Here is a 14,452-nt window from a genome sequence, read left to right as displayed (position 1 = left end):
TGATGGAGACATACCATTCAGGGATGAGTGTCCCAAGGTCTCTCATTCTTTGCCTAGTGTCTGGCCATGGCTCTCTATATTTGTTCCCAGCTGCTAGAGGAGGAAGCTTCTCTGATGATGGCTGAACAAGGCACTGATCTATGATATGAGTATAGCAGAGTATCATTAGGAGTCATTTATCTCTATTTTTTTTAGAATACTATTATTTGGTTTTACCCTTGGTTACTGGGCTATCTAGTCTCTGGTTCTTGATCACCCCAGCAGTGTTGGATATGGGTTCTAATTCATGGAGTGGGCCTTAAGTCAAATCAGATATTGGTTGGTTATTCCCACAAGCTTTGTGCCACCATTGCCCTAGCATATATTGCAGCCAGTACACCATTGTAGATCAAAGTGTTTGTGGCTGGCTTGGTGTTTACATTTTTCTTTTTATAGAATGCAGAGTAACTTTCTGTATCAAAGACTCTAGAACATAGGAATGAAGGCTCCACATATGTACCAGCTCAACATCTCCATGTTCAATGAATTGTATAAGTGTTGTCTTCAGCAATGGGGGTCTTGCTGTAAGTGTGTGGAGAACTACCTATAGTCTTGGTAACAGCCTGGGTTTTTTGGGGATTCCCATGGGGCTCCTTTGTTTGGCCAGAAATTCAATGAGATATAACCCAGTCTTAGTATTGGAAGCTTCACTTGATGACAAGAGATGGCCAGTTGGGGCTCTGAATCCCCCATATCTGGCAATTTCATTAGATTGCCTTCATATATATGTGTGTGTGTGTGTAAATATACATACATATACATACATACATATATATATATATATATATATATATATATATGAAGTTTTGACTGTATTAGGTTTCCATATTACACCCAAATTGCCCCTTAATTTTAGCTGTCTCCCTTTACTGCCTCCCATGACTCTCTCTCCTCTCCCCCTCCCCACGTGATTCCCCTGTTCCATCCTCCCATTCATCAGTGAATATCTAGTCTATTTCCCTTTCTTAAGGAAATCGCTCTGTTCCCTCTAGTCCAGTGGTTCTCAACCTTTCTAGCTTTAATACAGTTTCTCATGTTGTGGTGACCCTTGTTCATAAAGTTATTTCATTGCTATCTCATAACTGTAATTTTGCTACTGTTATGAGTCATAATGTAAATATCTGATATGCAGGATATCTAATATGTGACCTTTGCCAAAGGGTCTTTTGACCCCCCAAAAGGGTCACGACCCACTGTTCTAGTCTGTTACTCTACACCTACCCACTGTGGTTCTACAGGTTGTAGGTGGAAGAACCATGACAGAGTCTTTAAGGAACTCTCAAATTTCCCTCTGAAACATCACAAACCAGGCCTCTTTTATCTCATTGCTTTTAACATTCTTAACATTTATTTTCCCACAACAGCCCATTAAGTTCTGAACATTCAATAGTTTTTCCACCTTAAAGTTCCAAAATCTTTCCACAATATTCCTCAAAAAAAGACCAGATCTGCCACAGCAATATTCCACTCGTGATGCCAATTTCTGTCTTTGTTAGGGTTTCTTTTCCTCTGATAAAACATGACCAAAATCAACTTGGGGAGGAAAGGGTTTATTTCAGCTCTGTATTTCCAGGTAACAGTACCTCATGGAGGGAAGTCAGGGCAGGCACATGGAGGCACAAACTAAAATGGAGGCAATGAACAGATGCTGCTTACTGGCTTGTTCTTACAGCACCCGGAACCACCAGCTCCCAATGAGCTGGGACACACACTATTAATCTCAATACCAACCATAGAAGACCTGGAGGTCTGTACAGACAGGCAGTGACGAGGAGGTCATGTGGCTGGGTTTACAACCAATGAGAAGGCAGAATGGAAAGTCTATATAAAAGACAGGACACAGGAAGTAGGACTCTCGTGGAGAGGAAAGACAGAGCAGCAGTGAAGGGTAAGGTTTTCAGCTCTCAGCTATTGCTCTGACCTCTTGGCTTTTAACTCTGCAATTGGCTCTGTGTTTCTTATCTAACAAGATGGTTACATCTACATGACAGGCCTGGCCATGCAGCTTATTAGCAGAATATGGAAGACTTTGGGACTTTGGACTAGAAAAGTGGTTGGATGCTTTAAGTGTGGCCTTCATGGGCCACCCTAGCAAGAGCATGGAAGACAATGCTGAGGGCAATTTGAACTGTGGGGCCCAGCTCAAGATGTTTCAGAGGGGAAGAATATTAGCAAGTGGCCCTGATACTAAACTGTTTTTATGACATTTTTGCAAAGAATGTGGCTGCTTTCTTCCCTTGTCCTAAGAATTTGCCAGAAGCCAAACTGGAGAGTTTTGTGTTAATGGGACTGGCTGTGACCTGAAGATTTTGGATGACAGCATGTGTAGAATGTATACACCTAAGGCCTATATAAGCTGGTAACATTTTGTTTGAGGCTGGTTCCCTTTCCTACATTAGCCAGAGCCAGTTACAAATTAGTATTAAAGAAACTTTCCTTTATTAATCTCTAAGTGTGTGGGAATCATTAACTTTATCACAAGTTAGGCTTTCTATTGTGGTAATAAAAGTAACCCAAAAGTAACTTGGGAGGAAAGGGTTTATGTGACTTACACTTTCACATCACAGTCCATCATTAAAGGAAGTCAGTGCAGGATCCTGTAGGCAGAAGCTGAGGCAGAGGTTATGGAGAGGTGTTGCTTACTAGCTTACTCCCCATAGTTTGCTCAGCCTGCTTGGTAGCCCAGGCTGGCCTCGAACTCACAGAGATCCGCCTGGCTCTGCCTCCCGAGTGCTGGGATTAAAGGCGTGTGCTACCAACGCCTGGCCTCAGCCTGCTTTCTTATAGAACCTAGGACCACCAGCCCAGGGATGGCACCATCCACAGTGAACTATACCCTCCGACTTGTGTACAAGCCAATCTTATGGAGACATTTTCTCAAATACAATTCCCTCTTCCCAGATAGGTTGAGGTTTTTGTCAACTTCACAAAACACAACCAGGATACTGTTATAGTCTCACCCTGTTATGATTACAGCACTGTAAAGTGATATACAATTTTTAGTAGTCAGATTCTTTTGTACTGGATATTAAACCAACTCTCCCTACCCCACATGATAGGGAAGCGCTTTACTACTGAGGTTCATTTCTATCACTTTTACTTTTTCTTTTGAAACAGGGTCTCACGGAATTGCCCAGAATGGCCTTGAACTCACTCATTAGCCTAAGCAGTTATTAACCTTATGATTGTTCTTTCTTTAGCCTCCCCAAGTATCTGGCACTGCAGGTGCATCACATGGCAAAACTCACCATTAGATTACTAACATGCATATGAATAGTCTCTAAATTGCAGAGAGGTAAGGCTAAAACTCAAGTATGTTTAAATTCCTTATCTTTTTCTACATCTGGTGCCATATTACACAAACACTTCACAAATCTGCTCATCACCCCAATTCTATAAAATGATAGGCCTGTGCTTTTCATTATAAACATTTCGTTTTTTTTGTTTTTTGTTTATGTTTTTTGTTTATCAAGACAGGGTTTCTCTGTGTAGCTTTGCACCTTTCCTGGAACTCACTTGGTAGCCCAGGCTTGCCCTGAACTCACAGAGATCCACTTGGCTCTGCCTCCTGAGTGCTGGGATTAAAGGCGTGTGCCACCACTGCCCAGCAACTATAAACATTTCTAACATTAACTTTCCATGTTAAGGTTTTATTATCCACATCTATCTCTATATATCATTAAAACAGAGGAGGGATTAAAAAATTTATCTTTCCAAATTGATTAGGTTGAAAATTAAGTAAAACTTTTTTTTTTTAAAGGACAGTGTCTCATGCTGTAGCCAGGCTGGCTTCTAATTCTTGGCAATCTTCCTGTCTCAGCCTCCTGAGAGCTCGGCTTCTAGGTGTAAGCCACCACATCTACCTAACGACTGCCAGTTCTTAGGCAAACATGAGAAAACCAAGGAGTGTTACTAGAATATTCTCCAGGGAAAATAGTTTTCTGTTTATTCAAGATCTGCATAAGTTAACAAAGAACAGGAAAAAGGAATAAGTGAAACAATGAAAGATTCTCCATCAGGAGTTAACACTAGCTTCCTGCTCTACCAGTCCAAAATCATGACAGCAAGGGCCGGATGTGATGGCATACACCTGTAATGCCAACACTGGGAAAGTGGAGGTTGAAGGATCGACCCCATTCTCTTCAGCAATATAGAAATGTGGAGGCTGGGCTGGGTTACCTGAGACTCCTGTGAAAGAGAAAGAAAGGGAGTGGGAGAAAGGAAAGGAAAAGGAGAATCATCCCAGTGGGAGCTTTAGATGATGCAGATTCCCTAAACTGTTTGCATGAAGAACATCCGTCCTAGCCTTCACATCTGGACTGCTGTGGGAAAAGCAAACTTGACAATGAAACTGTGAATGTGGCCTTTCCTGCCTAGTTGTAGTGCTTGGACAGTGCTTTCAGAGGCATTATTACGTCAGTTAAGTCTCAGTAACTCGATCATGTCACTATCAGTGACATTTCCCCTATTTTACAAGAGCAAAAGGAAGCCATGAGTGATTCGAGGTCACGGAGATTACATGTTGAATGGCAGAGGCATTGCTTTGCCTGAGATCCGTTGTAGTGATGGGGAGAAGGATCAAGGAGGACCAACATATACGATCTTCTTCTATTCTATCCATTCTCCTTTTGGATTCTCTTCAGCTTCCATTCATTTAGGCTGTTGTGAAGGACACTAGGTTTGATGTCAGAATGAAATTGTAGTCTTGGAGGCTGGTGAGTCTCAAATATGTATATTGTCTGTGCTCTCTGGGACTCAGCTGACCTAGTGTTACTTCCAACATTTTCATATTGTCTCATTTGACAATATAAATAAAAATGGAGGCACAATACCTATTACTCAGTTTTATAGTAATTCTGAATTTTTGGACTGCAGCTGAGGCTTGAAGGGATGGAGAAAGGGGAAGTAAAACAATAATTCTTCTTTTTCTTCCCTTTTTTAAAAGATTTATTTATTTATTATGTATACAGAAGAGTGTGCCAGATCTCATTACAGATGGTTGTGAGGCACCATGTAGTTGCTGGGAGTTTAACTCCAGACCTCTGGAAGAGCAGAGAGTGCTCTTAACCTCTGAGCCATCTCTCCAGCCCTCCCTTCTTTTTTAAACAAGGTCTTATATAGACCAGTCTGGTGTTAATTCTCTATGTAGCTGAAAATGACCTTGAATTCCTGATCATCTGCCTCTACCTACCACGTGCTGTAATTCCAGGCACGTCAGCCTGACCAGATAAAAGAGACTAAATACTTAGGGTATAGAATTTTAAGATAGGCTGGGCTAGACTATCCCATGTAGGAGCCTTTTCTGATTTCTTAGAGTACATTTGAGATATGAGTGATTTTTTGAAAATTCAAATATTTTGAATTTTCCCTTCTGTTTTGGTGAAAGCAATGAAGTTGTAAGATATATACTGTTGTAGGAACCACAGTAAAAATAAATTTAATACTTTTCATGTACTTCTAGTTCCATTTAGTTTGAAATGACTGAATTCCGATCCCTGCTGTGCTGCTAAACAAATAATTTGCTGTCCTGTTGGAATCTGAGCCACAACTGTGCTAAAGTTCAAACGTGGTCAGGATTTTTTTTTAATGGTTCAACATAGTAAGTTCGGTGGCTTTGTTTTTTACTGACTTCTAGAACTAAGGAAATCCTTTCCCATATAATTTATTGAATTAATTAATGCCTATCACAGTTTTGACAGAGGATGGCCTACTTTCCTCATCTGGAACACCAGGCTCTGATGTCTGGGTAGAGAATAGGAAACTGTGCTTTAATAGCAAATGTAGTGAAACTATATTAACACACATATAGAAAGTATATAAACAAATATGGATGAATGAGGTGGTATAGAGTAATTTAGTGAAAAGAGAAGAGATGTAGCAAAATAGTGTGACATTCGGAAAAGGGATGGAAAGAGATTGGGAATAGTATTAGTTTGGAAAATGATAGATAGCATGGTGGCTCACAAAATAATTTCTATGGTCCCCCTCCCCCTTCTTGGTAAGGTATCACGTAACCTAGCCTGGTCTTGATTTTGCTGGTTAAGGATGGCCTCAAACTCCTTTCGGATTCCCTTTCCCCTACCTCCTAAGTGGGTTATATAGGTTTGCACTAATTCGTCTAGCTCAATTTAGTGACTTTTTTTTTCAATCAAGATGTTAAAAAATGGTATGCTATAGAATGAAATACATAGAATGCATAGCATAGTGCTTTTAGAAAATACTTTAAAAATATACATGACTATATAGCATATAATTATTAAACATAAAATATGCAAGTGCAATGAGAAGCCCACAAACACCAGCCCCAGGTTGTTTTGAAAACTATTTCTCACTGTGGGTCTAGACCAAAGTTTGAAAAGCCTCTAGAACACAGGTCTCCAAAAGATCGGGGCAAGGTAAATTCAAGGTCAAGTGAGAATCCCATTCCGCTCCCAACATAGTCCATAGAGGTTAATAAAGAGAGCGGAAATGGCGTGTAGGGGAGGGCATATTAGAGAGGAGCCAAAGGAAAAAAAGGCAAGGGCGCTACAGGGCCAGGAGATGCCGGGGGCTTTTTTCTTGGTTGGTCAAATTGAGCTACCTGGAGACAATAATTTGAAATGTTTTCCTTAAGTAATAAACCGAAATAACTCCGCGTTCCTTGTCCCTAGCCTACAAAGGTGAGGGATTCGCGTGGCTCCTGCGGCTGGTCGCACCCCGGATCAATCACGGTAGAAGAGTTTATTTATTATTATTAACCGGGGCTGAGCGCACGGGGCGTGGGAAGCGCGGGAAAGAAAAGATCGGGTCGTCCAGCGGGCGACTGAGGTCGCGCTCTGCACAGCCTACCGGAGAGGGAACAGGCGGTTCTGCACTTCGGGTGCCTTCTGCCGGCACAAGCCTCAGGGCCGGGTCTGCGGGGAGTGTTCTGGGGTTGCTCCCGGCCAATAGACAACGGCCGCCTCCGCCCTCCACTCAGCCTTAGCCTGGCTTAAAGCAGACGCGTCTCCCGCCCCCAACCATGTGACCCACCGCGCGGGCCCCCGCCCCCGCCGTAAAGCAGACCCCGCCCCTTTGACGTCAGACTGTCCTCAGACTGGCACGCCGCGGGGCCTCTTTCTGTGGTTGCTCATTGGCCGTCCGGGAAGACAGCGCCCCCTTTGCCGCGCCCCCGAAGCCTCGGGGAATGCGGGCCGGGGCGGGGCCTGAGCCGCAGGGGCGGGGCGACGCGGCCCGGCGCGGGTAAAGGGGCTGCCTGGGAGCCGCGCGAGCCTTCAGCAGAAGCGCGCTGCTTCACCCTCGGCTCTCCCTACTCCGCCCTCCGCGCCCTCCACGGTCACCCGGGAGACCGGTCGTGTTAAGCACTCCGACCTGAAGCTGAGTGATTTCCATGGCAGCCGCGAAGAAAGCAGTTTTGGGGCCATTGGTGGGAGCAGTGGACCAGGGTACCAGCTCAACACGTTTCTTGGTGAGCTTGGGGTGACATCTCCTAACCCCTGAACCGGGACGCTAGCTGGAGGAGGAAAGGCGGGGTGTTCCCTTCTCAGTCCGAGCCTCTTGCTCTCCTGGGCCCTAGGCTGCTGGGGCGAGGAAGGGAGGCCAAAAAGGGGACCGACCATGCTGGGGTTGCCCAGTCCTGGCCTGGGGGTATCTTGGCCTCCAAGACCCCCCCCCCCCCCGCAGCAGAGTTGAATAGTCTCAGCCTTGATAGCGGAGCCAGGTCACATACCAGTGGGGAGATTCTTTCCCCAAAGAGAGCGAGTACTCTCAGAGCATCCACACAGAGCAAGCGAGGTGCAGCAGGGGACAGGTGGTCCCACTGACATGGCAACGGTCTTCCCCAGGAGCATTTGGCCTGCTAGGCGCAGGACGTCCTTGGATGGAGGGAGAGCTGTGTCACGGCTGTGGGAGCCCGACATAGCGTCCTTTGCAGCGGTAGAACGAACAAAGTGTTAGCTGGATGATGCATTGTCATCCTCTCCTACAGTGGATAGACTACTGAGGGGGTGGCAGAACAAATTAGGAAACAGACACATTACAGTTATATTTTGCTGTAATCTTTTTCATTTCTAGAGCTTAAAGTTTCAATTCTGATACTTTGCCCATTACCAACAAATACTGTCCACTCCACTTGACTGTCTAATGTGACAGGGTAATTCTGTTCGTTTAGTATGCATGACTAGAGTTTTACCATAAAGAGGCGCTGTTAAAATATCTCTCTGCTGATTAGTTTTGCACTTAGGAAGTTTAGCTTCATTCTTTTCTTTCTTTTTTTCTGTTTTGTTTTTGAGATGGGGTCTTCCTCTGTAGCCCAGAAAAGCCTGGAACTCAGAATCCTTCTGCCTCAGTCTGGCTAGTGCTGGGATTCCAGGCATGAGCCACTGTTCCCTCACAGCTAGGAAACTTGCTCTTGAAGTGATCTAGCACTCGGTTCAGTGAGATCATTTAAAAGTAATTTAAGTAAATAGAGCGTTGGTAAAAGCCCATGCTTCAGTGGACATTTGACTAACCTGGAAAGTTAATGTAAATATTTAGTGATTTATTACCTCCTTTATTTCTTTATCAAACATAATTTTTCCTCAATTATTTATTTACTTTGTGCCCTTAAGGGTTGATGTCCTTGCCTGTAGCATAGTAGGCAGGCACTTTATCACTAAGCTACACCCTCAGCTGCTCTTCCTGTAATATGTATGTATATAGTATTATTATACATTATATTATAGAAGTTATACTATACGTATGTGTATGTATTATGTGTATTACACATATGGTATGTGGATTTTGTTCAGTTGGCACTTGGCTTAAAAAAACTGTTGTGTTGTGATCATTAGAAGTCTTTTTTCTAAATTGAGAAACTTTCAGTCCACTTTAAGTCTAAATCTTACTTACTGATTTAACCCTGATTTGAGCTACCCAACCACTGTTTCACATCTGCATTTTTAAAATCTTATGATCGCATAAGGTAGGTTTCATTTTGTTTTATATTCATATAAACATTCATATAATCCTGAATCACAAATAAGAAAGTCTGCATAGTGTGATCAGGATCTATCCCTGGTGCATGAACTGGTTTTCTGGATTCCTTACCTATGGTTAGACACCTTGCTCACCCCTGATAAATTGGGGAGGGGGTTGGTTCTGCCTCAACGGAATGTACCAGGCTTAGCTGTCACCCCATGGGAGAACTCACCCTGTTGGAGGAGGAGAGGAGGGGTGGGGGAGGAGGTAGGAAAGGGAGGATCTGTGGTTGGTATTTAAAGTAAATAAAAAAATTTAAAAAGAAAGTCTTCATAATGGGATTTGGGACTAAATAACTAGGTTGTTTTTTTTTTTCTGTTTCTTTTCTTTTCTTTTCTTTTTTTTGAGACAGGGTTTCTCTGTAGCTTTTTGCACCTTTCCTGGAACTCGCTTTGGAGACCAGGCTGGCCTTGAACTCACAGAGATTCACCTGCCTCTGCCTCTCGAGTGCTGGGATTAAAGGCGTGCACCTCCACCGCCTGGCCAATTTTTTTTTAAATGCATTTATTTTATGCTTGTGGGCATTTTGTCCACATGTATGTCCATGAGCCATATGTGTGCATAATGCCTGAGGAGGCCAGAAGAGGGTGTCAGATCTCCTGGAACTTGAGTTATATACAGTTGTGAGCCACCATGGGAGTGTTGGCAATCAAGTGACGATCCTTTGGAAGAACAGCTAGTGCTCTCAGCTGCTAAGCCATCTCTCCCTGAGCTGATTATTTTGAGATAGTATCTTGCCATGTAGCTCAGGCTGTTCATAAACTCACTATGTAGCACAGGGTGGTCTGAAACTTGCAGTCATTCTGCCAAAGCCTCATAAGTACTATGCAAGCCACCAGAATCAGCCATGTGGGTTGAATTTTAAAGCCATATTTGGGAATTGTCACACTAAGTCTTGGAAAGATGGTACAGTGGATAAAGGTGCTTGTTGCCAATCTTAATGATCTGATCTTCATCCCTGGGGCCTATGTGGTGGGATGAGAGTAACAACTCTCACAAGTTGTCCTTTAGCCTCCAGATGTGTGCTGTGGCATGCACACACACCACACAAATAAATAGATGGAATAAAACTAATTTTATTTTATTTTATTTTATTATTATTTTTTGTATGGGGAGCTGAGGATCGAATCCAGGGCCTTGCTCTACCACTGAACTAAATCCCCAACTCCGAATAAACCTAATTTTAAAAAATTTGTCACACTAATGGCTGCAGAGGCCAGGCAGGTTAAGGGGGGGGGGCAAGCACACTAGCAATAGTGTATTAGGCCAAGGAGAAAGCTCTGGACAGCTCTATGTGCTAACCAGGAATACAAGCTCACTGATGCCAGATCTTCCATTTATTTTCATCAAAGCTGGTGCTTTAGAATCTGTGGCGAGACATTCTTGCTTTTTTTTCTTGTCTTTCCAGTTTGTTTTTGTTTTTCGAGACAGGATTTCTCTGTGTAGCTTTGCGCCTTTCCTGGAACTCACTTGGTAGCCCACGCTGGCCTTGAACTCACAAAGATCTGCCTGGCTCTGCCTCCTGAGTGCTGGGATTAAAGGCGTGCGCCACCACCGCCCGGCATCTTTCCAGTTCTTAAGCGGTAATAATTACAAACTAGAGTATTAGGGGAAACCAAACTAAGCATGATAATTGTTTGCAAGTTTGTGTAGCCTTTGTCCTATGTGAATGTGAGTAAAGTATTTTACAGCTTTAGAGGTTTCCTTCTTAGGAGCCAGCCTGAATGAGCTTGCCTTCATTTGGGGTCTTCATGTTGCTACCTATGTAGTCCAAACAGTCTTTTTTTTTTTTTTTTTTTATGCACTGCAGGTGGTTTCTGGTCCTTCATGTTTTGTTGCCTAGAGGCATCTTTTTACATTGATAAAGAAGGAATTTATCAAGTTCTTAATGCTATAATTATTTGATAGTTTGTAACATGAACAACATTAAGTTTCAGAAGCTGGGCATGGTGGTATATGCCTGTAATCAACACCCCTGGTAGACAGATGCAGAAGGATGAGAAGTTCACATCACCTTCCGCTAGGTCAGCCTGGACTGTAAGAGACTTACCTAAAACAACAAAAACCCTGCTCGTGTAGTAAGGCACAGGGGAGGCAGCGGCAGATGGATCTCTGAGTTCAAGGCCAGCCTGGGCTACAGAGTGAGTTCCAGGACAGCCAGGGCTACACAGAGAAACCCTGTCTTGAGGGAAAAAAAACCATAAAAACAAACAAAAATTGTGTTTCTAACTGGGAATGTTGTTCATTGGTAGAGCACTTACCTAGACTATGTATAAGGCCCTAAGGAGATACCTGGTACTGTAAACAATGTTTGGTTGAAGTTATTGGGCCCTCTATGAGCACAATAATAGTGTTCAATTTCAGAAGATTCCTCCCTACTGGGAAAAAGATTTATACAAGTTAATTAAAAGTTGCTGGGTGGTGGTGGTGGCACATACCCTTAATCCCAGCACTCGGGAGGCAGAGGCAGGCAGATCTCTGTGAGTTCAAGGCCAGTCTGGTCTCCAAATCGAGTTCCAGGAAAGGTGCAAAGCTACACAGATAAACCCTGTCTCGAAAAAAGAAAAGAAAAAAAGTTTGTTCTGGAGAATTAGAAAACAAAACAAAACAAAACAAAAAGTTAATTAAAAGTCAAATGTGGTAGCTTATACTTTTTATTTTTATTTTGTTTTAGATTTATTTGTGTGTGTGTGTGTGTGTGTGTGTGTGTGTGTGTGTGTGTGTGTGTGTGTGTGTGTTTCACATGTATGTGTGTCCCTTTGGAGGCCAATGAGACCCCTAGAGCTGGAATTCCAGGCACTTGAGCTGCATGTGGCCCCAAGCCATCTCTCCAGTCCTGGTGGTGCATACTTGTAATCCCAGTGCTTAGAAAGTTAAGGTAGTAGGATTCCCCACAGTTCCCTGCGCTACTCAGTTCTAAGTCAACTTGAGCTACATAGTGAGACCATGTCTTAGGAAACAAAAATAAATAAATGATAAATGACAAAAAATAAATGTTGATTAATAACATTGTCTGTTCCTTAAGAAACAACTGTGAAGTAATGCTTCAGAGGCCAAGTAGGTAATTTGGAAAACGTGGGAATGGTTTAGGAAGATAGTGTTTCCTTTGGCTGTAAACATTTCCTGGAGAATGCAGATAGTTGAATTGCTGAATAAGTGCTTCACTCATAAGGTGATTCCCAGGACTTGGCCCTATATTACTCTTCCATGTTGTAATGATGACTCAAAGCTAATATAATGGCCTACCTTCTCAGGTAAGGGTACAAGTGCGGAGGAACTGATATAGATAGGAAGCTCACAAAGTTAAAGACATTTACACAAACTAATCAGTCTTCATTTAATTTGCATATTTAAGGTATGGAGGCCAATAACCTCTTTAGTTTTCTTCCCTTTTCTATTAGTAAAAGCTTTATTTCTGCTCTTTCATCCAATCTATGCCCCATATCTGTTTCTTATGGTTCTGTTCGACCTGTAAATAGTAGTACAGTAGCCATCCATCTCTAGTTTCCCGCAAACCCTTAATCATAGCTTCTCTCTCCCACGAACACTTACTGATTTATTCATTTTTGTGGTGCCGAGGATCAAGTGCAGTGCTAAACTATGGAGTCCCCCATCCCAACCCTGTATAGGTCTTTCTATACTACCATCAATAGCTCTTATCCCTTTGACCTTCGTTTGTATTATGTACCTGTTATATTGAAGGAAGAGGCCTCCTTAAAAGCCCTGTTCATTCCTGTATTCCTTAAAAGTTTTCAGTCATCAGTGTAGCAAATAAACTTGTGTTTTGTTGGTACAGAGAGAGCAATCAATCTATTAAATAGAAATAGTTTTTGTTCTTTGATTTTTTTTTTTAATGAAATAGTTTCACAAAAGCCAGATTGGTCCTAAATTCACTGTGTGATAGGAATGACCTTGAATTCCTGTTCCTTCTCTCTTCACTTCCCTAATAATTGCTATCATAGGTAAACAATAGCATGTCTGGCTATTTAGATTTTTATTCTTCTTTAATAGGTCAACTGACTTGTAATTCTTTTTTTTTGCCTTAACTTGCCAAAAATATATATAAATTTTCTGTCTCTGACCCTGTCTCTCTGTCTCTGTTGCTCTCTGTTTGGAGACAAAGATCATGTCTCACTTTGTAGCCCAAAGTGAATTCAAACTTGCAGCAATCCCCCTGCTTTTGGGTCTGAATGGCTGGATTACAGATGAGACACCACACCAAGCAAACAACAGAATACAACAACAACAAAAATACCCATTCAGATTGGATTAATTTCTTTTGATTTTAGTAGTAGACCTTCCATTTTATATCTATTTTTTTTACATATATGGGTGTTTTGCTTGTATGCATGTACCACATGTCTACATGCAGTGTCCAAGGAAGCCACAAGAGGTTATCGGATCCCCTGCAACCAGAGTTACAGATGGTTGTAATCCACTATATGGGTGCCAGGACTTGAACCTGCATCCTCTAGAAGAGCAGCACGTGCTCTGAACCACTGAGCCATCTCTCTAGCCCATAGACCTTTCATTTCAGATCTAAAAATTTTCTTTTTCTTTTTTCTTTCCTGTTTGGTTTTTCGAGACAGGGTTTCTCTGTGTAGCTTTGCGCCTTTCTTGAACTCACAGAGATCTGCCTGCCTCAGCCTCCCGAGTCTGGGATTAAAGGCATGCTCTACCACCGCCAGGCCAAATTTTTCTTATGTTTTAACCATTTATTCACTGTGTGTTTGTATGTATGCACATGTACATACACCTAGTATGGTATTTGTGAGGACAACTCGTGAGAGTCACTTTTTTGTTTATTTTTTTATTTATTTTTGAGACGAGCTTTTCTATATAGCCATGGCTGTCCTGGAACTCTCTCTGTAGACCAGACTGGCCTCAGATTCAGAGGTTCTCCTGCCTCTGCCTCCATAGTTCTCTGGGTTTAAAAGTACACCACCACCACCTGGCTTGAGAATCACTTCTTTGTTTCCACCTTGTAGATCTTGGAGGGTTCAACTCGGGTCATCAGGTTTGATAGCACACACCTTTACCCACCAAGTCATTCCTCCCAGCTCCATGTTTATTTCTTCACCAGATTGTCATAGAGTTAAGTGTTGGGATTAAGTGCAAATGCTTTGTACTAGAGGAAAATTCCCACCTTGTCTGATAGGAAAGTGAACCTGTGTTGGCACACAGGTTGCAGAGTAGGAAGCAACTTCTTGGAAAGAGAATTAGTGTAACAGGTTTTAAGGAGGGGCAATTTCTTCATGAAAAAAGTTTTCAGCTTAAGCAGTCAACTTCCTTCTCTACTCCATTAAGTCAAATGTTTACAAAAAGGGTTGGAGAATGTTGTGACTTGCAATATGTCGCGGACAGAGTTGAAAACTTTCCTAGCCTCCTGCCATTTGGTGAGATCTCGATAGTATTC

General features: G+C 42.6%; 1 protein-coding gene across 13 annotated transcripts in view; it reads left to right on the top strand.

Annotated features, from left to right (window-relative positions):
• Positions 1-7,107: 7,107 nt before the first annotated feature.
• The window catches only part of Gk (glycerol kinase), a 79,517-nt gene continuing 72,172 nt past the window's right edge, over positions 7,108-14,452 (top strand). For 5 of the 13 annotated variants that reach the window (XM_036174845.1, XM_036174842.1, XM_036174844.1 and 2 more), the window contains exon 1: positions 7,108-7,486. In XM_036174845.1, the coding sequence (XP_036030738.1) occupies positions 7,409-7,486 (78 nt within the window). In that variant the 5' untranslated portion in view covers positions 7,108-7,408. The remainder of the gene's footprint in view (positions 7,487-14,452) is intronic. The other 8 variants (XM_036174833.1, XM_036174832.1, XM_036174835.1 and 5 more) reach the window with 5 other exon arrangements.

This window comes from Onychomys torridus, chromosome X (genome assembly GCF_903995425.1).
Source record: "Onychomys torridus chromosome X, mOncTor1.1, whole genome shotgun sequence".
NCBI lineage: Eukaryota > Metazoa > Chordata > Mammalia > Rodentia > Cricetidae > Onychomys > Onychomys torridus.
Note: the sequence above shows the minus strand (reverse complement) of the source record. Positions and strands in the feature narration are given on the sequence as shown.